Genomic DNA, 27,381 nt, shown 5'->3' on the forward strand with positions numbered 1-27,381 from the left:
AGGGCCTAATGAATAAATTAGTACATCTTCAGTTAAAAACAAAAATGTTGTCCTCTTAAGTAGATCTGATCTGAAAATCTTGGACAAATATGTGTAAAAAGGTTTAAATCTTGTCCTTATGCCCTGAGACAGTGGTTCTCAAACTGGGGGCCCCAAGTGTCAGGGAAACGTAGTCCACACAGGATCACGAAGGGTTACACAAAATGGAGATTTATTAACAGAGTCAAAACACTTAGATAACACAGAATAAACACGGGGGTGCTGCCCACACCAGGAACCCCACGGCCGTCGTGGCCATGATGGAGGAGACGGTAGAGTCAGGGGTGACGGCCACTTCATCCCGACACTGCCCCCCGAAATTTACTTGGGGAAAGTCCAGGCATATGGTGGTGGCCCAGGCGCAAGCCACTACGGCCACCGCGGTAGAGTCTGGGGAAGCCACAGAGGAGGAGTCCTTGGGGAACTCTGGAGTGGAATCCAGGGGGAACTCTGGCAGCTGGGCAGCGGGCTCTGGAGACTCTGAGAAGTCCAGAAGCAGCCGGTCCACCAGGCTGAGCTCAGGGGCGGAGAGTCTCAGGAGTTCGTGAACAGATGGGCCAGGAAGTTCGGGAGCGGAGAAGTCTATCGGGTCGGAGAGGGGTTCGAGGCTTTGGCTCGGGGGGGTGGGGTGTGCTGTGGCGTGAGCATCGAGTGGTGGAGGACTAAGGCGTGGACCCAGGGTGAGCCGGAACGAACCCACCGCAAACGACTGGTGCTGGACGACCGTCGCTCAAGTCCCCATCAGCCCTCCCTACGCAGCATTCATAGCCATCTGCTTGGAGGACTCAATTTATGAAGTCCTCCAGCGGATACTCAACCGCATCAGGGAGCATGATGAGGATGAGCAGATCGTCATCCAGACCAGTCAAAAATACATGGTTAAGTATGGGATCATTCCAACTCACCTGTTAACACACCTCCACAAACTCCTCCACGTGGAGAATCTGTAGTTATCCATTTATTGGGTCTGGTATTCTGTCAGGGAAACATAGTCCACACAGGATCGCGGAGGGTTACACAAAATGGAGATTCATTAACAGAGTCAAAACACTTAGATAACACACAGAATAAACACACTGACGTTAAACAATACCGGACAACGATGGGGCAAACAGAATGAGTATAAATAGTCGACTGGTGATGAGGCTGATGACGGGCAGGGGTGGGGATTACAGTTGAGACACAGGTGCGGGAGCGTGACTGATCATGGGAAGTGTAATCTGGGGAAAACACAGGGAGAAAAAGAGGGAACCGTGACACCAAGATGGATCCAGGGGGGCCACAGATTTTGTGGCATTTTCTAAAATTTTGAAATGTATCATAAATTTTAGGCAATCAAACATCTGAGAAATAATACCAACAACCAAAAGAATTGATGTTCTAGTATTGTATGGCTTCAATAATATTTTTGGTTTAATTAAAATTCTAAGTTTAAGATTATAAGTCTTTATTTTGGGGGCCACAAAGCGATGCACTCTACACAAAGGGGGCCTAACAACGAAAAAGTTTGAGAACCACAGCCCTAAGACAAATAAAAACACAGCAAAAGAACTTGACAGAGGTTTCATAATTCATACATTTGGTTTCTGCTTGTTTAAAAAGTTGGTTAAATTGATTTCTTTGAAACTACAGGTTTTCATGAATAAATTGCTACAGAGAAAACTTTAGTAGCAGCAAAAAAATCTGTGTCAAATGTAAAAAGCCCTAGGCTTCAAAAGTCCAACTTTTTCACTTAGAGTAGATGAGAGCAACTGAATCAAAGGTTGCTATTTTTGGAAAGGAAGATATAATAATCATAACAGTTTCTATCGTTTGGGATCATGTTCTATTGAGTTGCCTCAAGCCCCCCATTATATCATATACAAACTAGCCCAAAGCTTTTTAGCCTTTAGGAATAACAGCATGTGCTATTTGCTCAAAACAGAGCAACATTTTTCTACTTTTTAATTTTTTTATTCTGTGTCTAGTGATGTAGTCCGTCTGGAGCGTCCTGACCTGGAGGAGCAGAGGAACCAGCTGATAGTTCGCATCAATGCAGACCGGAACCAGCTGAAGGTCACTGAGGACCGAATCCTTAAATTGCTTTTTACCTCCGAGGGCAACATCCTTGACAATGAGGAGCTTGTACATACTTTACAAGAATCAAAGGTCAGTGGTGTGGGGTGAGGAGGTTATGAGGGTCTTGTGTTCTTTTCTGATCCGGCTTCATAGTGAAGATCAGAGATCAGATGTTATGGTCTAAACTAGAGGAGCAGACGTATTGTGGTGTTATGGCACAACTCTGTTAGGCTTTGTTACTTGAACTTGTCTGTTTGTAGAAAAAAACATTAAAGTCCGGGTAAAGAGAATTCTGAGAATTGTTCCTAAACACATTATAGATGTTAGAAATGTATTGCTGAAACACATTACAAAGACTCAGAAACTGAATTGTGGAGTTAAACCGTTAAACAGTTTTTCACCAATTCTTTTTTCAGGATTTTTTGGGTGGGGCTTAAACGGGGGATCGATGACGCAATGGAGCTTCCGAGCATGCATGGCCCCTCCCCTATCACTAGAGCGCCTAGCATCAGGTGTCTGCTCAATCATGAGCTCAGGGTTGTAAGCTTTTCGCATACGCTTTCAGGCTCTCACTCTGCCCAACTAAACAAATCTCACGCCAAATAGCAGACAATCCATCCGGCTGGTTCGCTATCAGCAATTTTCAACTTATTTTATTTACTTGGATGTTTTTTTCTCCATTCAAATTTGGCTGGGTTGTTAATAACACTATTTTCTGTTGTGTGACAATGTCAGAACACATATTTCAATGTCACTTTACTCGGACTTTAAGAAACAAAGATATTTCCAATTTATAGATATAACATTTCATTTAAAAGGATATTTTGTCTGCACTTTCACATACATAATTTGAGCGAACAGGAAAATCAGAGGCTACTGTAGATTGCACATCACTGTCTGTTACCCCTCCACCACCCACGGAGAGTGATGAAAGACTGAACGAGAAAGACACATGGATAAATGGATGGAAGTTTGAGCCATATCGAATGAAATATCTGTCATACAGACAGAAAACAGCTCTGTCTTTGTCTGACACCCCTGCTTCGCCTCGTGTATCTCTGAGACTGACATTGCTCCTCAATGTGGACCGCTTTACAGCTCGTCGTGCATTTTTAGCTTTCTAAAAACATGTCAGGGTGCTGAGACGTTGCATTCATCTGTGACTGTAAGTACATGTGATCGCAAACTATTCTTCTTGTCTCTGGCTCAGGTGACATCTCAGGCCATTAAATCTCGACTGGTGGAGGCGGAGACGACGGAGGAGATGATCAACGCAGCCAGAGAAAAGTATCGTCCGGTTGCAACGCGTGGCTCCATCATGTATTTTGTCATTGCCAGCCTGTCTGAGATTGATCCCATGTATCAGTTCTCCCTAAAGTATTTTAAACAGGTAACTTCCTGATACATAACAATTGTATGTAGGCAAAACACAGCTAAATTAATATTATTGTTTGTAGAATTAGTTAAATTCGATTTTCTTTCTATAACACTTTTCACAAATTTGCATTGTTGCAAAGCAGCTTTACATGCATTTAGAAAGACTAAACATATGGAAAATATATAGAAACTATAGAATACAGGGTATCAGAATAAAGGGTTTTATTGCAATTTACTGTACTCAATATTATGTACTGTACTTTGACAAAACTGAAGTTGTCTAAATTTGTAACTGTAATTTTTTATTTGTAGCGCTAATACAGGTAAGTGCTGTGTATGGGTAATTCCATGCAAATGTCTTAACATTTAAGCATAGTTTTCCATAGACTGGTAAGTGAATGGTCACTCACATCCATAACTGAATTGTTACATCCATAACGTCCATATTCTTCATAAATGGGCAAATGAAAATTGAAATATTGTAGCCATTTTATGTTCTATAAAGAGCCATCCCTTCTCTATTTGTTGGGTATTATTGGTACTGGTTTGCACATTTTAATTCACAGTAATCCTACAAAGTTTGTTGTCTTTCAGAAATGTGCATTTTTTGTCACATCCATAACGCATGACTTTTATAGAAAATAAAATAAATAGAAAACTCGTGCTTAGACTGATATTTTTCTAATGTCTGGACTCTATCATCAGGGGTTTAGTAAAATATAAACACATGGTTCAATATATCGGTAATAAATACATTCTCTTGAGAATTTATATTTCAAGTTTTCACTGAAAATGTCACATCCATAATGCTGGAATTGCCCAAATATCAAATGAGTTATTAAGCAATATGTACTTTTTTAATGTGGAAAGTTAAAGGGATATTTATATTAATGCTTATGTAAGTGTCATAGATATGTGCAAAAATAACTTTACATAGTGAATCTCTGGCCTGATGTATGATGCATGTCTCTTCTCGCAGTTGTTCAACAACACTATTGAGGCAGCAGAGAGACACAGAGATCTAAGCGTGAGACTACAGATCCTACTGGATCAGACTTTGTTGAGCGCCTACACGAACGTGTCCCGTGGCCTCTTTGAGAAGCACAAGGCCATCTACAGCTTCATGCTGTGCGTGGAGATCATGATGCAGAGGGTAGAGATCTCCCAGCAGGAGTGGCAGTTCTTCCTGCGAGGGGCTGGAGGCATGGAGAAGGTGGGGGATTGAAAAACATATGCCATCAGATCATCTGTGTTCTATTTTGGTTCTTTGAACTACCTTTTACAGTGACACTTGTACAATAGAGACATCTGAAAATAATCAACTAGCCATGAATGAGATTTAATTGTGTTAATTGTTGGATTGTAGAGCTGCTTGCTATTTTTTTCTCTTTCCTCAGGGGGCTCTGCTGTCTGCCATTAAAAAGGCATTTCCTTAATGCACCACGCTGTTATGTTGTGTTAATGCGCGATGAAGCGATGCACTTTTGCGTGGCTATGAATAGAATCTGTTGTACAGCAGTCAGACTTTCTGTTATCGGTGGTGCCTGCCAAGACAAGCATTAGTATAACTATTGTTTATGCTTTCAACGAAACACTAAGTGTTAAACTTCACTGTATTGTAGTATATTTCCTCTTGCAGTTTTTGCGACAGACAGAAACTATATCTCAAATTGTTTGGCTTGTTTAGGAGAGACATTGTATATTTTATTGAAGGTGGGGCCCAAGGTATATTTACAGACCAGGTGGGCCATACAATATAACAACCACATATAGGGGATAGTTTGCCCAAAAAATTCAATTCTGTCATAAATTACTCACCATCTTGTCATTTCAAACTTTCTTTCATGACTTTCTTTCTTCTGCAGAACACAAAAGAAGATATTTTGAAGAGTGTTGGAAACCAAAAACCATTGGTACTCATTGACTTCCATTGTATGGACACAAAGCCAATGCAAGTCAATGCTACCAAAGTTTTTTTGTTATCATCATTCTTCAAAATGTAGGAGGCAAAAAAAATCTATAAACACCATAGCATCATGGCACCAACTTGTGCATGGATATTTTTCTGCTCAAAAGATGTAAAAATCTGCTCGGTGCACACAAATTGAATTTAGTTGTGTTATTTCTCCACTTCTGTCATTAAGTGTAAAGGCCACTGTCCATCACTGCCTCTAATAATTATCATCTTTGGTTGGATTTATATTTGAGTTTGCTTTGCAGTCTGCTCCAATGTCTCTCACCAGTTAGACAATTGAATCAACAATGACTGATGCTTTATCAAAATCTAAAATTCATGCTGTTTGCATGGAGATGGTTTCTGACGTGTATCAAAATGAAGATGCAATAAAACATTTTAATTGTGTATCCCTCTTCTGCAGGAATTGACCGAAAAGCCAGAGGTACCGTGGTTAACCGATTTCGCCTGGGAGACGTGTTGTAATCTGGAAGACCAACTGGCATGCTTTAAAGGCATTAAGAAAGAAATGATAGCCACACCCATCACTATCAGACTGGGTATATTCTGTTTCTACAGAACATCATTGGCTCATAGCCATATTAGTTGCAAAATGTTATGGATCACAACATGGAAATCATTCATCTTATTTTGCTTTTCACTGCTTTCTCTACCTGCAGGGAAACTAGAGGTAACAGTAAACCCGGAGCAGTGGGAGGGGTATGTCACTGCCCTGCCCCCTTACTCAGAGGACACACCCTCTGGAAAGCAACCACAGGTCAGAGGTCATTGGGATCAACGGCTTGGTGCTTTTCAGAAACTCATCCTTATCAAGAGTTTTATGGAGGAGAAGGTAAAGAGCAAAATAATCTCTGGGGTTTCAAAAATGGCAGTGGTAGAAAATGGAAATAGCAATAGATGCTATTTACACTAAGTGAAATTAGCGACAGATGCGATTTACAATAAGTTTAAATAGCTGTAGGTTCTGTTTACACTAAGTAAAAATGGCAGAATTTCTTAGCGATATGCTATTTACACTAACCTAAAATAGCTGTATTTTCTTTGGATTAAGTAGAAATAGTAGTTAGATGCTATTAACGTTACTATTTAACGTTTATTATTTATTACTATTTACCTCATTTGTAAGTCGCTTTGGATAAAAGCGTCTGCTAAATGACTAAATGTAAATGTACTATTTGCACCTCAGTATTGTTGTGCTTTAAACATTATGCAATAATAACAGAGTGTAAATCATTATATTTATAAAAAGTATTAAAATGATGGCAACTTATTGAGATATTAAAGCCCTACACCTACCCCTAACCTTACCCTAAAGATAAACTTTATAATTCAAAATGAATTTTAAATCTTAAATCAATTTGATTGAAAACAAATGCCTTTATGATCTGTAATGTGATAGAAAAAGGGAAAAGAGCGTTTTCAGCGAGAGCTGGATTAGAACCCCGGTTTCCAGTGCCAAAACTATACAGACTTTACACCTTATGCCACTGGAGACACTGTTTGAAATGACGTCGGTGTAGACACGGTGTTACACTTTCTCTATTCCAATCACATATTGGTGGGCGGAGCTAGTGCAAATAGTCTCAGCCAACAAGGCGGGCTATTTGTACTCAGTGTAAATAGACACTCTGTTATAAAATACAGTTCAGTGTGTTTTTGATCAAATCTACTTGGGTAGTTATATATTATCCTTGAATACAGTATACTGTATATGTTATAATACAGAATGGTTTAAATTAGAGATGCATCAATAATAAATCTCTCCACTGATACCGATAGCCGCTTACTCAAGAACATCAAACTGGTGATGTTTCTTAACATTTTCTATATACAGAGCAAAAATTCATTGCATTTTTCAGTCCTCTTTTGATTGACAGGATATATCAGCCCTGATCAATGGCTGTTTTAAACTATCGGCCAATAGTGTGAAATATTGCTTTAATCGACCGATAGTGATTATTGGCCAATATATCGGTGCAGCTGTAGTTTAAATCATATCTCTGATTCTGTTTGTTTTCAGGTTGTATTTGCTGTGACTGAGTTTGTTATCAGTTGTTTGGGACAACAGTTTGTGGAGAATCCTCCAGTGGATCTGGCGACCCTGTACACAGATATTTCTCCTTCCACTCCTCTGGTGTTCATCCTCAGCACAGGCTCAGATCCAATGGGAGCGTTTCAACGGTTCGCCAATGAGAAAGGATACCAGGACCGGTAATTTATACAAACTGTTCGTTTTAATGTATTCTGTACTATTAACAAAATACTAGGTGACCCTGCAGCAAGCCACCTGTCCACAGTGTGTTTCATTTATAAGTGATATTTCACAGGCTGTGTATCAATAATAACTTAATTTCGCCATAAAAATACTGTCAAAAGTCTTGACGAAAGGCTATATGCATTTAACTGATAACATTTTTACATTTGTTTTATTTTTTTAATTCACTGCTAAACAGAACAGGAACTCAGATACAGGATTGTTATCTGAGTGTTGAAAAGGGGAAAGTTTCGACTGTGAATCGTAGAATTGATCTCTTGGTTTTTCTAAGCGTAGAGAGATGACAGAGGATTTAGAAAAAGGGCAGAACAGGGTTTTAATGTTGAATTAGTCAAATGCATGAATTGTAATACATTCAAGCAATTTTATCATTGTTAAATGTAACTCTACAGCCTTGTTGTATTTAGCATATTATGTAGATTCATGAATATGCACATTAGTCCCCACCTCCACTTAATCACACCAGCTTGGACTACCTGATATACTGTGTGACATGTTTGGTTACATTTTTGAGTCTTTGGTAAACTGCTGTTTTAAAGGTCCAGTGTATGAAATTTAGCGGCATCTAGTGATGAGGTTACGAATTGCAACCAATGGCTCACTTCACCCCTTCCCCTCCCTTTCGAAGCACTACGGCGACTGACACAGGACTAATATAGGGTTGCGTTTTCGCTTCTTTGCCGAAGGAGATTTACAAAAACACGCTCTGTAGAGCAGTTTAGGGCTACTTTAGAAAAAACGAATTCCAAATTCAAGGGGACCCGCGGTGTATGTAGATAGAAACAGCTCATTCTAAGGTATTCAAAACAAAACGCTTCATTATGTAAGGTCTTTCTACACCCCTGAAGACATAGTTATGTATATTATATATTTTTTTGTCAATAAATCACAAAAAATACACATTGGACCTTTAAGAAGAAAACACGTTGTCATTGACTATGCATTTGCACTTGGTTTGTCTTAAACCATATTAAAAACACCACACAACATTAAGGATTTGATTTTGAACAAAGGGAGTTTTCAAAATGCAAAATGTTAAAAATAAAGTTAAACCACCTGATTTGACTGGTTTGTTTAAGCAAAAAATAGTTTCATCAATCCAGACAGCAAAAGCCCCAACTGTGGTGAAAATACGATCAAAAACAGCTTTTGTTTGTGATATTTCTCGTGAAATCTCTTTTTAGGCCAACATTTGACAGGCAAAACAGGAAAAAATGTGTGATATTTATTAAAAGAGATTTTATTCTTAGTCTCTTCACATCATGTCTTCAGTTCTGGGGTTCTCTGGGGGCTTCTACTCTTTTTTATCTACATTCAAATTCGTCATCTAATCCCATACCCCTTGCTTCTTTTTGCCTCCTTTTGTCTGTGCATGCCTTACTGATTCATCAAACGTCATCAGCTGTGACATCAGTTCCTCTCAGTCACGACCTCCTTCACCAAATCCCAGTCTCATTCAACCAGCCAGTGTCATAGACTTGATTCCCACAGAATGCACATACTGATCAAATGTTTACCTTGAATGCATTGTAAATGGTTTTGGATTAAAGCGTCTGCCAAATGTGTAAATGTAAATGTATATGTCTTTAATTCCCATCTTGTTTTCCGATTAGCATCTGTTGTACATCTGCTGTATTCTTAGTGCAAATCCAAAATGCTATCTTTCTGCTAGTTTTTAATCTTCAGTTATTTTTCTCATCATGCCTTGAGTGTCTGCTCAGGTGTTAATACCGGTTGCCAGTAAATGATGAATCAAATTCAAGATACTGTCTCTAGCCCACACTGTTGCCAATGTCCTGTCCTACCACTACTTTCATTCTTTCAACAATTTGTACACCCAAACCACTTGTCCTTGTCAACTTTGACAACAACAGATGACTCACACACCGTGTTAAAGCAAAGCCACAGAAAACACATTTTCAAAAGATCTACCTCACATTTTTAACAGCTGATACAGTTATAATGTACACTATACTGTTCAAACGTTTAGGGTCAGGAAATGGAAATTGGAAATGAACTTGTGATATTCCAGTATCTTCAGTGTTGTCACCCTTTGCCTAGAATTTGTCAAAATGTATACTTTTAGCATTTCGTCATCCAGCTTCTTGAGGTCTCACCCTAAAATGCTTTTTATTGGCTGCTTTCCATCGTTATTTAGGCCAAGCCATGCATTTCAAAACATTTTTATTGTCCAAAAGGTTTAGTTTTGTAATGAACAAAATTAATATGTTGGCACAATTACGTTTTTCTACACAAAAATTATTTCAACATATAAGCATACACCTTCAGATTTCACGGTTTTAAAGGTCACGAGAAACATCAAGTGACCTCATACCTTTGACCGGTAGGTTATTGCAATTATTGTTGATGTGTTTTATTTCAGGGTAAAATCCATTTCGCTGGGTCAGGGTCAGGGACCTATAGCAGAACGGATGATTCTGGAAGCTCTCAAGAATGGCAGTTGGATCTTTCTGCAGAACTGTCACCTTGCTGTGTCCTGGATGCTGGCAATGGAGGAGCTCATAAAAACCTTCAATGAACCTGGTTAGTTTGGATGTGTGTGTGATACTTTCAGCTTAGACCTTTAAATGACAATTTATGTGTATATATTTCACTGTTAATGCTGTATTTAGTTTATAAAAGGTTTATGGATATTACTGTATATTATGGATTTGGCAGAACTTTCAAAAAATCAGAAAATGCTGCAAAAGCACTAAATCTGTCTACTTCATCTGCCAAATGAACTTGTCAAATGAATGACTATACAGTACATTTAATAAGTCATGAAATGTATATTTGTTCATCAGTATATTTGTATTGTGTTTGTATTGTGGAATTTTTTTTCTATTCTGTTTTTACACAGACTTACCTGTTTTGCTCCTGTTCTCTACCTTCTGTTGCCGATGCTGTGTGTTGTACATGTAAATCCATACTAAAGCCATTTTTATCCCCTTTTCTGTATACAGACACTGTTATCCATGAGGACTTCCGACTGTTCCTTAGCTCCATGCCTACCAATGTGTTTCCTGTCACCGTATTACAAAACTCAGTCAAGGTAACTCACATGCGTACACTTATTCATTTTCTTAAATCTTTTTTCCGGAAAGCATGCACATTTTTCATAGCATCACATGAAAACATGCATCAATGTATACAGAAGCTTAACGCATGCACAGCATGTAATTTATATAAGCCTTTTATGTCAATGATATTCCCATATTTTTACTATTACCTGTAATTTATCATTCCTTGGCTGAGATATGTCTGGACATAAATCAATTTAATATTTCAGTCACACTAATGCAATCACACGCTTTTGAAAAAAAGATGATGATGGAGCCTTGTCGTGTTTTATTCCCTTTATTCAGCTGTATACATTAAAGGGATACTTCACCCAAAAAATGAACATTGTGTCATCATTTACCCTCAGATTGTTCCAAACATGTATAAATGTATTTGTTTTGCTGAACACACAGGAAAATATTTAGAAGAATGTCAGATCTCGCCCCCCATAGACTCCCATTGTATTTATCCCATATACTATGGGAGTCAATGGGGGGCAAATTTCTTCCTGTGTGTTCAGCAAAACATCCAAATTTATGCAGGTTTGGAACAATCTGAGGGTGAGTAAATGATGACAGAATTTTCATTTTTGGGTGAAGTATCCCTTTAACACCCTTGTGCTCATATACCTATTTTTTACAGCACAGCTATACCAAAATCACAATTGGAAACAACAGTAGAATATAGGGCCTAGTGATAGACTAATGTATCTTGCTATGGCCTAAATATCTGACAATATTTTTAATGTTTTCTTGTTATTGGCATCTGCTGATAAATCTTTCCAGTATGGCCACCATATAATGCATTAGGGTTTTGTTCTGAATTTAAGATGCAAATTAAGATGAATTAATATATATTTTCATTTATTATCAACCATATTTAACTGTCAACGATTAACATAATATCATGTGTGAAGTGTAACTTTTCATGCGTTAAAATCTGTTTTAAAGCCAAGCTACATGTCACTAACGAAGCACAATAATAAAAAAACTCCTAAACAGTTATTTGTTTTGAACACTTTTCTTAATGTCTCTCATTTACTAAAGTTATATCACTCACATTGCTTTCTCAATATTGGTATCTGCCATTAAAAATCCCATATTGGTCGACCACCAATAAGGCCCTAAGGCATCCAAACAGTTTAGATTCATCTGGAAGTTAGTTTTGTCGGTTTGGAGCAGCTCTAATTTTTATGTTGCTAATCCGCTTGCATTGCCAGGAAATTAATGAGCCTGTGTTAATGTGACGGCAGGTTACTAATGAGCCTCCAAAGGGTCTCCGTGCCAATGTGAGGCGGGCGTTCACTGAAATCGGCAGCTCGTTCTTTGAGGAACACATCCTCGGCAGAAAATGGAGGAAGATCATCTTTGGAGTGTGTTTCTTCCATGCCATCATTCAGGTTTGGACTCAAGGGTTACATGAGTAGCCAAATATGGAGGTTGAATGCAATTTGAAGCACCTAAAGTTATCAGTTATTATTACAGCAGCAAACCATATTCTTAGTATGCGATGCAAACAAATGGGCAATTCATAATAAATTAATTAAAAGGGTTCTGCTGTTTATTTATTTATCATTTTCATTTTACTTTTGCATTTCTTATTAAAGATTTATATTTAATATAGGACCTTCTTTACATATTTGCTTACCGTAGTCGTATAAAAATACAAAAGTGTTACATATGACAGCCTTTATTATATTAACATGAAGTGTGTCATTTTTGTGACACTGTCTACCAAAAAAGAATTGGCCATTTTTCATGAAACACAGGCGGAACAAATGTCTGTGTAAATCATTTATAAATGTATTTCTATCTACATTGTGAGCTTTGGTATGTTTGGATTTTCTGTGTATATCAGTCGCTTGCTCACTTCATTGCAACAGAGGCCAAGCATTGTTATTCTTCTGACTTTTTTCTCTGGATCACGATGTGCCAAAAGTTAGACAGAAAATAATAATCTATGGCTTTATATTTGTGATGTTTCTATATTCATTATGTACTTGCGTCACAGACCTTTTTACACCTTTAAATGTTTAATTGTATGTTGTTAACACATTTAAAACAATTCTCCTGTTACTGTTTGCAAACTTTTGATACCCCAACAATCCCACATAGATCTTTTTGGTGTCTCTATGCCTATAAGTGTTTATGCACGTGTGTCTAGGAGAGGAAGAAATTTGGTCCTCTGGGCTGGAACATCCGATATGAATTCAATGACAGCGACAGAGAGTGTGCTCTTCTAAACCTGAATCTGTACTGCCAGATGGGACATATACCCTGGGATGCTCTTACATACATTACAGGTGTGTGTGTTTATATTATTCACAGCATTAATCAGAGATCCACACTTTTACACATTATTGTGTGTGCGTGCGTGTGTGTGTGTGTGTGTGTGTGTGTGTGTGTGTGTGTGTGTGTGTGTGCGTGTGCGTGTGTGTGTGTGTGCATATACACTACAAAAATGTTTGAAATTGAGAACAATATAAGTCATGAATTGCACATCAGCGTGATTCAAACTGATTTTTTAAATCATTTTTGCTGGATGTCTTTGGTTTTGGCTTTTCATTAAAATCCTTTTAGACTCCTTCACCAAAAATTCTGTATACATTTCATGTTTTTTACATTCAACGGACTTCTGTGATTTAATTTGCGCTCTAAAAATGTACTAACACCGGGATAATTTGAAGCTAATTTGCAATGCATTGCTCTAAGTATGCATGATTTTACAGACCATCAGTTGGTGACAGTAAGTGTTATTAAATTGTGACGTGCCAGGACTACCAGAGAATGTTCCAGTAATGTTTTTATGAGAGGGAAAGACGCAGTAAAGAAGCTTCGCACAATGTCAGACTGTCTCATTAATTCCTGGCAAGGTGTCAGTCAGCGATGCAAGCAGTCAGCCAATGTGTTTACAGCATGTGTGTGTGTGCGCGTGTGTGTGCGTGTGTTCGCGTGTGTGCGTGTTTGCATGTGTGTGTGCTTTACCTTCTCTTTAGGTGAGATTACATATGGAGGCAGAGTGACAGATGCCTGGGATCAGCGATGCTTGCACACTATCCTTAAGGGTTTTTTCTCTCCAGCCACATTAGAAGAAGGTTACATCTACTCTAAATCAGGTACAATCACTAGCGTGTTAGTGAGGACTCATAAACTTACATTTTTACAATTTCACAATTTTACAATTCAATTTCATGTTTTTTCCCACATTGCTTTACTTGCAGTCCTCACGTAAACTGTTGACATCATTATATTAAAAGAAAAACATGATTTGATTAATTTACCGCAAAAGATGCAGTACTGCAAAAGATGCAGTAAAGATTTTAATTATAGAACAAATCATTTGAATTGACCTTGCACAAAGCATAATTTTAACATAGGGATGAAAAACGTATGTATTTTATTGCTTTTCTCCTATAATTCTCATTACCGTAACGCATCCATTGTGCAATTCATGTTGCAATTTAAACAGAGAAAAATGAACAAATTCTGAAAAAAACAATTGGATGTTCTATTAGATGTTCTCAAATGACAAAATAAATAACATTGACAGAATATTTATGTATAATAAAAATGAAGAAATAGTGGAAAAAAGAAGTGTCCATGACTGATATTCTCATCCTCCATAACATTTTAAAGGACTGTTTACACACACACACAAAGATATTTACATTAAGTTTGATTTTGAAGAAACACATTTACTAGTAACTTTCAAAAGGGTTAACAGATTACTTTGTTTTTTTTAGTTAAAAGTTTAGGCCTAATATACTCTTGTCACGATGTGCACACGACATTCTCATTACCGATACAGGTAGTTTTCCACATTTAAAAAAATATTACATGTATAGTTTTCTATTAAAATATAATTCATTAATGTCTCATTATGTACAAGTATGATTATTAAAAACTTGCTTAGGCATGATGGCTTTGCTTTTTTATCAGAACATATAATGGGATTGACAGTTTTACATGGTTACGGTAATGAGAATTTTAAGGCAGTTTTTTATCTTTAAAATTGTGTATACTGTCAATAAAAGGTTTTAAATTAAAGCTTTTAAACATGTCATATCTTGTTTTTTATGAATAAAATAAGATTTTTTGATACAACTGTTTTTCAGAAAATCATACTGTGATCATGTTTGACATCTTATACCGAGATTTCATGGAATCACCCCCTTGTGAAGGACACATCAAAATGACTTCACAAGTCAAACCTTTATACACACACACGCTGCTTAATAATACAGACACAAATTCTGCTTCACTAATCAAGTCCCAAATTTGGAATTCAAACTCTTACATAAACATAAATTAAAGATGAAGTGTTTTTTTTTTTGCTAGTTGAAGGCCCGGAGAGAGACGCCCACAGAGGCCAGGCATCATTATTCTTCTGTCTTGTTTTCTCAAAATCGCAATGTACAAAAAGTTTTCTAGAAGAGAAGTTTTTGCTCAAATTATATTGAGGAAGCAAAATAATAATGGGTTCTGTATATTTAAAACGTGTATTCGTATATATTGATTATTTTTGCATATAAATTTCACACTGATAGTGTTGTAGAAATTCGGTCTCAGTTTAATGTGCAGAGACAACTAGCTCCTCATAGGTTGACTTTCTTTGCACTATGACTTTGAAAACATTGCTCTTTTTGTGCCGTAAATTCAGTTTGCCGACTTACAGCATGACATTCAGATGGGTTCTTCTTGTTTATACCATGGTCTGCTTGAATACTCGATTCTGATTGGCTGGAAGGTGTGCATTAAAACCCTTTAACGCACAGGTAGCTCCAGTAAGTTTGATTAATTTGAAATTTAACTGACAAAATCACTGTCATTTTCACCTGTTTGATCTAAAATTTCACTGTAAACATCAATAAAAGATTTAAGTTGGCAAATGACCATGGTATAAGCGGGATAATCCACAGCTAGCCGTGCGTTAAAGGATTTTAATGCACTTCGCAGAGGCAACCACTTGGCATTAAAACCCTTTAACGCATCCCTTACTTAATGTACAGAGAGGTAATAAACCATAGCAACACACCAGTAAACATTGTAACACACTGTTCCCTTTTTTTAATGTGCAGGGATTTATTTTGCTCCTGATTCAGACAGTCTGACTGACTATAAGCAGTATATTGAGAATCTGCCTCTGATTGATGATCCAGAGATCTTTGGCATGCATGAAAATGCCAACCTTGCCTTTCAGGTATCTCTCAACTCACTATACTACAGAGTAACAAACTTAACATCTATATTATCTACATATTTTAAGTGTACATACATTAGATTCTTTAACATTTACGTGAAGGACATATGTTTTATATGTATGGGATATGTTTAATTGAACTTTTGCTTTAAAGTTTTTAAAATGTAAAATGTTGGTTACACCGTTTCTTATTTTCATATTTTTCAATCAATAAAGTTATAGAAATCCTTTTGTTCAATGAATCTAATAAGTAATAGCTATTTACTGTAAACATGTACAGTATTGTTGTTCGAGAGGGACTATCTCTGCAGTTGTAGTATTGGAATAAAGAGAGCCAACCTCCTGGCATGTAACACATGCATCTTTTTGAAACAGCGACAGGAGACAATGACGCTCATCGGCACCATTCTGGAGGTCCAGCCCCGCTCTTCATCAGCGGGTGGAGGGAAGAGTAACGATGAGGTGGTCCATGAGCTGGCTGACTCCATCTTGGGTAGAATCCCTGGTGAGCTCCCTACTCACAATCCCATTGTCTTTAATTCATTTCATAACCATTCTTGTGAACCTGCATGTTTGTGTTTGTCCATCAAAACAGAGAAGCTGGATATGGATGCAGCAGTGGAGAGTCTATTCTTGCAAGACTCGAACGGTAGAGTGAACTCTCTAACCACTGTGCTCGGACAGGAAGTGGACCGTTTTAACTTCTTGTTACGTGTGCTTAGAGTAAGCAACAGGTTTTGGATTGTAAATTGATTGATTATGATGAATTGATCGTTTCGAGTAATTATTTACCTTCTGTTGATATGTTGATGTTTGTGCATGTGGCATTTGTTTTTTGCAAACAGACTTCACTAAGTACACTGCAGAAGGCAATAGCAGGACTAGTGGTGATGTCAGAAGAAATGGAAAAGATCTATAACAGTTTCCTGAATAACCAAGTTCCAGATCACTGGTCAAGTGCTGCTTACCCATCCCTCAAACCTCTGGGCAGCTGGGTTAAAGATCTAACCCTACGCACAGCTTTTATAGAGGTATGTCTGTATAGAAAACATACAGGTGAATTTGAGATTTGTTTTTACTTTAACAGCACGTGGCCTCACTATGACAGCTACATCTGAGCAAAAATCATGTAATTTAATACTAATAACAAATCCACATTGGTTAAAGATGCGCCGGGCGTATTATTTCCCGACCCGCACCCGAACCGCAAATGACACATGAATAATTATTACAATATTATTATTCTTTCATCTGTTTTATTTTGAATGACCTCTATTCCTGTAATATACTCTTTTCATTTTAAATTCACAAAGTTGAAGTAGCTGTTAGATGAGCTCTTTCTCTCTCTTTGTGTGTGTGTTTGAGCAGAGTTGGATCACAAGAGGTCAGCCCAAATCTTTTTGGATTTCTGGCTTCTTTTTTCCTCAAGGATTCCTCACAGGTAAGTAAATCCTTTTGGATTAATTCCTCACTGTATCTGGACTACCACATTTAAGAGCATCCTAACAGAAAGATAAAATAGGTAAAACTCCAAATTTTTAATGTTACTCTGTCTCCTAGGGGCACTTCAGAATCATGCACGCAAGTTCAACCTGCCCATTGATGAGCTTAACTTTCGTTTCAACATGGTACCAGTGTGCAGAGACCAGACCCTTGTCACTGAAGCTCTGAAAACTCTCGGCCCAGGGAAAGAACTTGACATGGACAATGAGGTCAATGAGCTCAAGGACATATTCACAATTTATTTTTTTCTAATATACCTTTAAGACTATGTGCCCCATCCATTAATAATAGACTAATAATTGGCAAATCCTGCATTACAATGCATTGTACCCAAGTTCACAAAACAATCCACATTAAAATGTGCTGCATTAACTGGTAAAATCAGATTGACTAATTCTTGTGTCTGGTATATAGCTTCCCACTATAGAGGATGGGATTTTGGTTCACGGATTGTTCATGGACGCTTGTCGCTGGGATGACACTAACATGGTTATTGAAGATGCCTTGCCAAGAGTGATGAACCCCATGCTTCCGGTGGTGCATTTTGAACCCCAGCAAAACTACGTTCCTGAGTCCAGCCTTTACCACGCACCATTGTACAAAACCTCAGCTCGTGCTGGAACTCTGTCTACTACAGGTCAGTTCACTTCTGTTGTCCTGTTGTTTGCTGAAAATGCATTTACCCAGCATATATTAGAACTTCAACATTCAAGTAACCATATGCAATATCATATTAAAAATTGTATTATGTTGGACACGAAACTTGTTTTTGTCTGTCTCTTAGGACACTCCACTAATTTTGTGGTAACTGTAATGTTGCCATCTAACCGGAACAGTGACTACTGGATCTCAAAAGCTTCTGCACTACTTTGCCAACTCAATGAGTGAGCACAGCTTTACTTCTTCGATTGAAACGCAGACGCCTTAATAGAATGTTCAGAGTCATTGAGCATAAGCAACAGAAAGCCTTAAAATATGAAACAATAAAATGTAAACCGAAATGAACTGTGATGTTGCTTTTATCTTCTATGCACAGAACTGCAGAGGGTTGTGTTTCAAAGTGAATAGTAAAGTTTAGTAAAATTATAATCCTAAAACAGATGGCGTTCACTTTTTATATAGGTAATACAGTACTGTATATACTGTACAGAATCTGTTCTGTACGTGAAAAACCTAGTACATGCCATACTTTCCAATAAACAGAAAAGCCGTACATTCCAACAAATTCTTCAATAAAATACTCTTTGAATTCTTTGCTTTTTTAAATCTATATTTTCTAACAAAATGACTTGTATCCACAGTGTTTACATTATATTTGTACCTAATAAAACAGAGCACAGGGTCAGAATGAAGTCACAAAATGAAGTTACTCCGATTACGTGGACAAACTGACACACGTGAGAGTTTAAAACACACTAACAACTGTGACATTTATGTAAAAATGACAACATGATAAAAGTGACAGAGCATTTTTGTAAATTCTGTCTTGAATGTTATTGCTGCTTTGGTAAGGAAGCATTTGCTACAAATCCGTTTTAGATACTTTAGAAATATAAACAATAAAAAATACTTCTATAAACAAAATATAAACAATATAAACAAAAAAAAGACTTCTAAACAATATAATAATAATGTCAAAATATTGTTAATGCCAAAAAACAGTGAATTGCTTACATGGGATTAATACGTTAATGTTTGTGTTTCCACAAATAAGCCTCACAGACACATTTTGAACTATTGTTGTGAATATGCAGTGCTGGTACACTTTTTTACATAAACCAACCCAAGTGCCCAGTATATAAAGACATAAAATATCAACCCAATACATTGTGTTTGTTTGTTTGTTTGAAAAATCACATTTCAAAAATACACAATTTTATCATTTTTTTTTCTGAATTGTAATAACTGTTCACACTGAGACAATTAGAGTAGGAAGGAATCAACTTTGGTGGTACAGTAGATACTTTTCACACTCAATCACATGGTGCCATTTTACATTTTTAACATGTTTACCAAAAGAACTTAAATGAAACAAAAACGCAATGCTGGTGATTATGTGAAGTCTTTTGAGACTGCTTCGATGAAGTTTGGCGCCGACATCAGAATGGTAAAGGTGCAGATAATGGAGAAAAGCGAAAACGCCACCAGACAGAGGCGATCGACGACGGCAGCAGCAAATTTCCACTCGCTGCAGATGGCCTCCGCCTCGTCCTGGTCACGAAACCGTTGAGCGATGTACATCACTTCCGCCAGAATGCGATTAATCTCCTGCTCGCCTGTGTACAGCCTAACCGCCTCCCTCTGTTCCTCGGGCGACCCGCTGATTCGCCCTCCGCTGCAGGACACCCCCGAGTCGCTGCTGGGTGGGCAGCAAGCACTATCGATGGAGTGATAGCCAAAATACAGGTTCATGTGACCGTTTGTCGTGGAGTTGGCCGAGGAGGACTGACCGGCCATCACCCCCATCTGAATGCTGCCGGCGCTGGCGTGATGAACGGGAGAGTGGTCGTATTTGTAGTTGGCTTTCCTGTCCTCGCCCGGCTTCTTCATGCGTAAGAACCAGGCGCACCAGTTCAGCAGGATCACCCGCACCTTAGGAGAACAGAGAGAAGATGAGGTTTTCTGATTGGTTAATGAGTTATCTACCCTTTATGATGCAGATATGCAGTGTGGATTTCATAAGATTTTGGATGGAAAGTGTCCACTGAAGGCCCAGGTGTGATTAAAGATTCAAGTCCACTTCAAGCTGCAGGTGCTTCCCACTGGACATGAACCAAATAAGAAACACCAGACAGCTGTACCAGGAGCTCTTTCTTCTCATAAGAGTAGCAGAGGGGAGATTAAACTTTAATATGTATAGACATCATTACCTGCACCAGTGTGAAATCATGATGCAGACCGCAACAGAGAGAACTCTCAAGAAACCCACCCACGCTGGGTATATATTCATTTACAAGTTGAGTTGAGGGTGACATTATGTAGTGACTTAAAATCCAAAATCAATCAAAACTGCATTATTCTATCATATTTAGCTTTTTAAAGGGGTCATATGACACAGCTAAAACGAATATTATTGTTTGTTTTAGATGTAATGCAATGTGTATACACGATTTAAGGTTCAAAAACGCTGTATTTTCCACATACCGTCCATGTTTGTATCTCCTCTTTGCCCTGCCTCTCTGAAACGTGTGGATTTTTTACAAAGCTCATCGATCTGAAAAGCGAGGTGTGCTATGATCGGCCAGTTAAGCAGTGCGTATAGCGTGTGACGGAAATTTGACGCTTCTTACCATATTTGGAACATCAGGTTCCAAAGCAATTGTGCTGACAGGTACGCCCACCTTACTTGCGTATAGATTTGGGCGGTCTTAGTCAACTCATACCACGAAGTGATGTAGATTTGTGGGGGTGTGGTTACACGAGGCGTTTCAGGCAGGTCTGGGTGAGCATTCGCTTTTAGATAGAATGCATCTTTTAATTCTACACTTTATTTTTTTTGCAATTTTACGTGTCTAATACATGCATGGGCAACTTATAACACACCAAAGACACAGAAAAACACGTATTCGTGCCATATGACCCCTTTAAACAGTAAAGCCTGTTATTTTTGAGCCTGTCTATAAAAAACAGGCTAAAGGCTGAGTAGGCAATCCTGTCCAGAAACGTTTTTCTGTCATGCTGGTTGGAAGTCTCTTAACATCCTGATAGCAATCAATAAGTAAAGTGATACATTAGTATTTTTATAATTATATATCCTCTGTGAAAGGCGTAGGACAAAAAAACAAGTTTGCCCAATCATTGCCCTCGGTGCGATAGGTCGTGTGTACATTTTCAGTCAACGTATTTTGCATCCCACTGCACACCCTGTTTACGCAGACAACATACGTCATCAGCGCACTCATGTGCGATGTTCAGGCAGCGGGACAATTGCGGACAGAGAGCAGGCACCTGGAAATATTCCTCCTAAACCAACCACAAGTCGCAGTTCCAAAGGAGCAACCAAAAGAAAGACAGTTTTTGAAACTGCCACGACTTTTTCACAAGCAGGTCCACAACTGTGGAATGACCTCCCTCTCATTATTAGATCTGTCATCTCATTGCCAGTCTTCACAGCTATGTTAAAAGCACATCTTTTAAAAACAAATGAGGAGTTGTTGTGATGCAGGTTTAGCTCATTTAAATTGTGCCCATGCTGTTATGTGTTTTGTTGGTGTCTATTTGTGAAACATTTCTGTTTGTGTATGTAATTTTATTGAGATGTTGTGAAGCACTTTGGGCAACCTGGTGTTGTATTAAACTGTGCTATATAAATAAATAAACAACAATAAAAAACGACTTGATAAAAAAGGAGGTCAAACCAGAGTAAACATCGATGTTGCTTTTGCACGCTGGAGACAACTGCGAGAGGCTAAGTGTTTTAAAGATGATGCCACGCTTGCAGTGTTTCTTCTAGACAGGTAGGTACAGTTTGATCCGATTATGATGGGTTTTGATAATAACGCATGTTAATTATGTAGTTTGTGTATGTTTTACGCGTTAGCTCAACGTTACCCTGTTGAAAAAAACAGCATATGCTGGGTTAGGTATGTTTTGATGCTGGTTTGACCAGCTATGGACCAGCACACGACCAGCACATGACCAGCACAAACCAGCATCAAAACACACCAAACCAGCATATGCTGGTTTTTACAACAGGGTAGCCTAACCCAGCATGTAATTGGTAACTGTTTACATGTTTTCAAAGTTACAAGCAAACTACAACATCCACAGCTTCTGGTCTCAGGTGTTTTGGAGGAGGCGTGGCTTTGCATGGTGATTCGCGAGAGGCAGGGATCATATGATTGCACAGCTAGCAGGCTAACGTTAGCATTTTCCAAATGATCTTCTCAGCCTTTAAGGTTCATAATCCTAATTACGAGATAACGAGCATTACATTTTGATTTAAAGCATTAATTTCACTATAATTTCAATGCTTAAGGTTTTTCTCAGAATGTTTTTACTGTCAGGGTCACATTTGGTCTAAATCCTCAATGTCGTAACAGTTTGGTTTGAAAAATGTTTTTGTTTAGTAATGAAGTAAATTAATATGTAGCACAATTACATATTAATGTATTATACATACATAACTTAAACACACATTAAAATATACGTAGACATATATTTTTTTCTCTGACTTAAAAAAATATTTTAACTCGCGACTTTAGATCAAAACCATTTCAGTCAAGTTATCCAAAACTTTAGTGTATGCTGTTTGGCATGATTTGAGGGACTTGAATAAGTGTGTGTGACTGCAAAAATTTAGAAAACAAACCGTTTATATTATTAATATGTATATTTATCATAAAAAATAGCATGAGAGAGATTTATCTTCATTGTTAATTTTTTTCCAAACTTTTGGAATGTCACACCATAGGACTCGTGTGGTTTATTTGTCAGCTACCCAAGTACAGTATGTACAATATTCCTCCCTTTAATTCGCTTGGTGGTGGTGGCACACATTCCCAATGCTGCCTGTTGTAAATAATCTACTTAAAGAGTTTCCACTCACCCATCTTGGCATCTTGCCTCCTTGTGGATCATGATGATGAAACTGCAGAACGAGAACGGTCACAACAACTGACAAGCCCACAATCATCATGGTGCTGGCTAAGTACTGAGCTGCACACAGCCAAAATAAACAAGGCAATTTAAACCCAACATATACAGGTATTGTTTAAAACAGAACACAGAAACAGATTTACTAAATAAAGAGGGTGTTCGAAATGCTTCTGCTTAGACATCTGGAAGTCTCCTCTTTGTAAAGTATGTTAATGCTTTCAGTGTGGGTAAATGAATCGGACTACATTTAAAAAAATGTAATTGGACATTTACCTATCTTAATAAAACCATAAAAACAATAATCTCTATATATTGAGTGTTGTACAAATAGGCAAAATTCAGCAGGAACAACAGTAATAGAAAACAGTAATATACCGGCAGATGGGCGCCAGAAAAAAAAACTTTATTCTTAGGTAAAATTCTATTTTTATCTTACACTCAATTTGTAAATTTGCATTCTAATTCTGTATATATTTTTTAAAGCATTTCAAAAATGCGTGAAAATTCTGCAAAATAAAACAGTAAAATTACAGTTTTTGTACAGTGGGGTGACCGGATACTTTTGGGATTTTTGTGGCAATAAAAATGAATGCAAACTTTTAAGGAATGCAAACTTTTAAGAAACGCACAAAACATACAAGGAGAAAGAAGAAAAACACTCAATTGCAAAAATGTAACATATGGTTTTCAAATTAACTCAATTTTTCTTAACATTTTTCTAATTATTCTTTTTGCAAATAATGGTTTATGAATTTGCTGCTAGAGTTTTCATTTGCGCTTTCCGAGTTTTCGTTTACGCTTAAGTTTACGTTCACCCTTTTTTTGGCACAAACCTCGCGCGTGGGCGGGGCTTCAGGGCACTTTTCTCTTACTGGCTAGTGAAAATTGGATTGACAGCTCCCTGACAAAAATGAGCAAAGCTTCAATAATTAGACTGTAAAAATATTGATGTATCATTTTATTATAGTCAATTTATTAAAATGTTTGTTCCTAAATATTGTGAAATAAATTATATTTGCCTTTTATCATAAAACATAATTCTTATTCCTAAAATGAAGTTGCCATCTGATAATTGCATTAATTGCATCGTTACATTAGTACATAGTTCTTTGTACAGTACATGAATCTGTACACATCCTTTGTCTTACCTATGAGAGGAACTGAGTCAGAAGTGGCTGGCATGATCTCAGCCACCAGCAACATGAACACAGTTAATGACAAGAGGACAGTAATCCCTGAAAAATAAAGAATGAAATAATTTTAGCTCATTTAACGTAATATTCCATAATAGATATGGTCTTTATGATGTGAGAACTTTGCTGCATGTTCATTGTACCCAGCGATATCTTCTCTCCAGAATCGGCAGGCAGCAGAAAGACTAGCAGAGCCAAACCAGAGATGAGCACACAGGGAATGAGCAGGTTCAGCCCGTAGTACAGCGTTCTTCTGCGCATAGTTACTGTAAATGTCACGTCAGGGTACGGCTCTTTACAGCATTCATAATACAGCTCATTTCGCTTCCCAGGAACAGCTGAAATATACAAACACAAGATTCAGCCTTACTGTTGTACTATACAGTGTGGATAAAACTTAAAGGGCCCTTACAGACCTACTGTGGTCAAATTAAAACACTTGCTTCAAGCAATTCTTTTTTATAAATAGGAGATTAAACTATTTTTTAATAGAAGAATTTTGCTTTTGATCTGCAAGTTTCTATAGGATTTATAGGACAAGTGGCTTTCCAAAAACAGAGGGAAAGGTTTCAGGGGAAAATATATAGTATAATACATCATCATCATAGACGCCAGAGACCCATCCATAACACAAATGACAAGACTTCACAAAAATTGAGGCTGCAAATTTGACAGCCAGGACGGGATTAAACTACAGACAGGATCCTACATGACCTTTCAAGTGCATAAACCACTGTGACGATTTCGGTCAATCTAAAGCAAACACAAGAATTATTCCTCATTATATATTCCTTTTTGTCCTTGATCTGTGTGCTTGTCGTTTTTCAGGGTTTTTTTGCAGCGTAATCTATAATCCACCTGTGGTGTTCAAAGAATGTCAATCAATAATCGTGTGTCAAACAAACCAGACCCAAGTTTACTGTCAAGCCAATCCAATTTAAAATGCACAAAACACTATAAATGCAGTACAGAATACAGAAAATTTACAATAAAATGATACGTTACAAACCAGACGATTTTAATCTGTCAGGGTCAGACAGCCCTCATCTCCAATTGATTAAAAATGAAATCAGATTGTAATTAATCAAACTAGGCGGGCGAACAAAGAGCTTTCGTCTGGATTTCACGCTGTAATTGCTGGTCAGCATTGTCATGGTACTCAGAGACAATCACATCAAACCAAATTACTGGTATGAGTCCTTTAACTGATTACAAAAGACTAACCTGAGTGATTTCAGTATGTGTGTGTGCGCGTGTGTTTAATGTGCAATCATGTCTGCAATCCCAGATTGTGTCACTGATGGAAGATGTACAGACTTTGAATGAAAATAAGCACGAGATCACTGCTAAATGTGGATGCTTGGTATTTGTATACATGAAATGCAACATTTCAACACTGGAAAGAGTTTGGGATCATGCATTATTTAGATTTCAATACAATGATAACAAAATAGGTCATACAAATAAGAAAAAAATTAAATATCATATTTAAAAAACGAGATGCTTGTGCATGTGTACAGTATATGCATATGGTGTACATGTGTGACCCACTAAGAAAACCCCAAGGGTAAAGTCTCAATCTAATTCAGAGCAAGTTTGATTTTAGTCATTAATTTCACTATAATTTAAATCTCGGACATGACCGTACTCAGTTCATATTAATGATATCAAGATTATATTTCCACACAATGTTCTTTACATTGTGTGCAAACATTTTATGTAGGAAACAGTAAATCACAAAATAATGACTTTAGCTTGTTTTTCACAGACTGGGTCACATTTATCACCGGGAGACTAGTAGGTTGCCTCTAAAGTTATTTTATGTGTGTTCATGTAACTGTCTGCAGATGCTCATTCACAGTCTGCCCATGTTACTGCACAACCTTGGCACCCAATTGAGCACTGGTGCCAAGTGAAATCTGTGCCAAAGCACTTTCAACTACCATCAGGAACCCATCTGTTAACCAGATCATGGGTCACATTGTCAAAATGAGAGACTGAGAACAGACACATTGACCGATAGATTAAACAGCCAGACAAAACCTCTGGTTTAGACATAAAACACCTGGTTTAGAAAAACTCACATAAACATTCATTTGGGAATATTGGAATAGTAGAGCGGAACATCTTGAGGTATCATATGATTACAAGAATTTGATTAACACATATACACACGTTTAATCATGTTGTATATAAAACAGATGGAAAAAGCACATTATTGCGGTCAACAGGATATTAAAACGCTGTTCACAGCATCTAAATTCATGAAAGTATAAGAAAATTGCTCTCACGGGGGTTCTGCATTCAAGAACATAAGACAGAAAAGTGTCTTTCAATGTCCTCAAAGACCATGTTAAGTTTGTGTTCTCTGCCGTCCAGATCCGGCAGGAGGAAATTACCCACTCAGCATTCAGATCAGCTTTTACACACTTCCACGAAACACACATACTGTATGGAGAAATGATCAATAGTGTCCCTCCAGGCAAAGAAAAGAAAGCACTCAAACACACATCTGATCTACACTGAGCACACAATAATAAGCCACCGAAACTTGAAAGCCAAAATGTGTGAAAAGCAAACAGATCTATAGCATTATAGAGAGAATGTGTCACAAGAGGGATGTGTTTGCACTTGACAGGGCTTTCATAAAAATGGCTATGGTTCTTTACAAAATGCTCCCTCTCTTTCTCTGGACCCTATGAATAGACTTACAGGTGTCTCTACACAATAAAATAACTTAAACACACATTAAAATATACGTAGACGTTCAGCTTATGACTTTAGTCTGTTTGTCACACAAATCTATGGTGGTCTGGATTCCGAATCCGAATATAACATTGTACAAAATGCAGCGTTGTAGTGAATGGTTTGTATTCCCACATGATCTCTTACCCACTAAATCCCACTCTCCATTGGGGATGTATGATGATATGTCCACTGCTTGCATCTGTAGATCCAGCAGCCATCCATTATGAGTCCAGGAACCGAACTTGAGGTCACATTTTTGTATATCGAATGGAAACCAACGTACATCTATATAACATGTGCTCTTTAGGATACCTGCATGGGCGCAAACAAACAAATATATTTTAGTAATATTG

At 37.6% G+C, this 27,381-nt stretch overlaps 2 protein-coding genes across 3 annotated transcripts in view; one reads left to right on the top strand and one right to left on the bottom strand.

Moving 5' to 3' along the window:
• dnah6 (dynein, axonemal, heavy chain 6) overlaps positions 1 to 18,380 on the top strand; it is a 67,840-nt gene extending 49,460 nt beyond the window's left edge. The window contains exons 61-79 of the mRNA XM_057331248.1: positions 2,007 to 2,187; positions 3,308 to 3,487; positions 4,454 to 4,687; positions 5,853 to 5,988; positions 6,109 to 6,281; positions 7,470 to 7,660; positions 10,108 to 10,268; positions 10,691 to 10,779; positions 12,040 to 12,186; positions 12,951 to 13,089; positions 13,783 to 13,902; positions 15,865 to 15,986; positions 16,362 to 16,491; positions 16,582 to 16,709; positions 16,832 to 17,017; positions 17,355 to 17,427; positions 17,547 to 17,698; positions 17,904 to 18,126; positions 18,274 to 18,380. Coding sequence (XP_057187231.1) covers positions 2,007 to 2,187; positions 3,308 to 3,487; positions 4,454 to 4,687; positions 5,853 to 5,988; positions 6,109 to 6,281; positions 7,470 to 7,660; positions 10,108 to 10,268; positions 10,691 to 10,779; positions 12,040 to 12,186; positions 12,951 to 13,089; positions 13,783 to 13,902; positions 15,865 to 15,986; positions 16,362 to 16,491; positions 16,582 to 16,709; positions 16,832 to 17,017; positions 17,355 to 17,427; positions 17,547 to 17,698; positions 17,904 to 18,126; positions 18,274 to 18,377 — 2,869 coding nt within the window. The 3' untranslated portion in view covers positions 18,378 to 18,380. The remainder of the gene's footprint in view (positions 1 to 2,006; positions 2,188 to 3,307; positions 3,488 to 4,453; positions 4,688 to 5,852; positions 5,989 to 6,108; positions 6,282 to 7,469; positions 7,661 to 10,107; positions 10,269 to 10,690; positions 10,780 to 12,039; positions 12,187 to 12,950; positions 13,090 to 13,782; positions 13,903 to 15,864; positions 15,987 to 16,361; positions 16,492 to 16,581; positions 16,710 to 16,831; positions 17,018 to 17,354; positions 17,428 to 17,546; positions 17,699 to 17,903; positions 18,127 to 18,273) is intronic.
• Positions 18,381 to 18,428: 48 nt separating this feature from the next.
• The window catches only part of LOC130552726 (neuronal acetylcholine receptor subunit non-alpha-3), an 88,541-nt gene continuing 79,588 nt past the window's right edge, over positions 18,429 to 27,381 (bottom strand). Inside the window, exons 6-10 of one of the 2 annotated variants that reach the window (XM_057331245.1) lie at positions 27,173 to 27,340; positions 24,424 to 24,618; positions 24,236 to 24,322; positions 23,038 to 23,147; positions 18,429 to 20,081 (exon numbers count right to left, since the gene is read on the bottom strand). In XM_057331245.1, the coding sequence (XP_057187228.1) occupies positions 19,542 to 20,081; positions 23,038 to 23,147; positions 24,236 to 24,322; positions 24,424 to 24,618; positions 27,173 to 27,340 (1,100 nt within the window). In that variant the 3' untranslated portion in view covers positions 18,429 to 19,541. The remainder of the gene's footprint in view (positions 20,082 to 23,037; positions 23,148 to 24,235; positions 24,323 to 24,423; positions 24,619 to 27,172; positions 27,341 to 27,381) is intronic. The other variant, XM_057331243.1, reaches the window with a different exon arrangement.

Source organism: Triplophysa rosa, linkage group LG4 (assembly GCF_024868665.1).
Source record: "Triplophysa rosa linkage group LG4, Trosa_1v2, whole genome shotgun sequence".
Lineage (NCBI taxonomy): Eukaryota > Metazoa > Chordata > Actinopteri > Cypriniformes > Nemacheilidae > Triplophysa > Triplophysa rosa.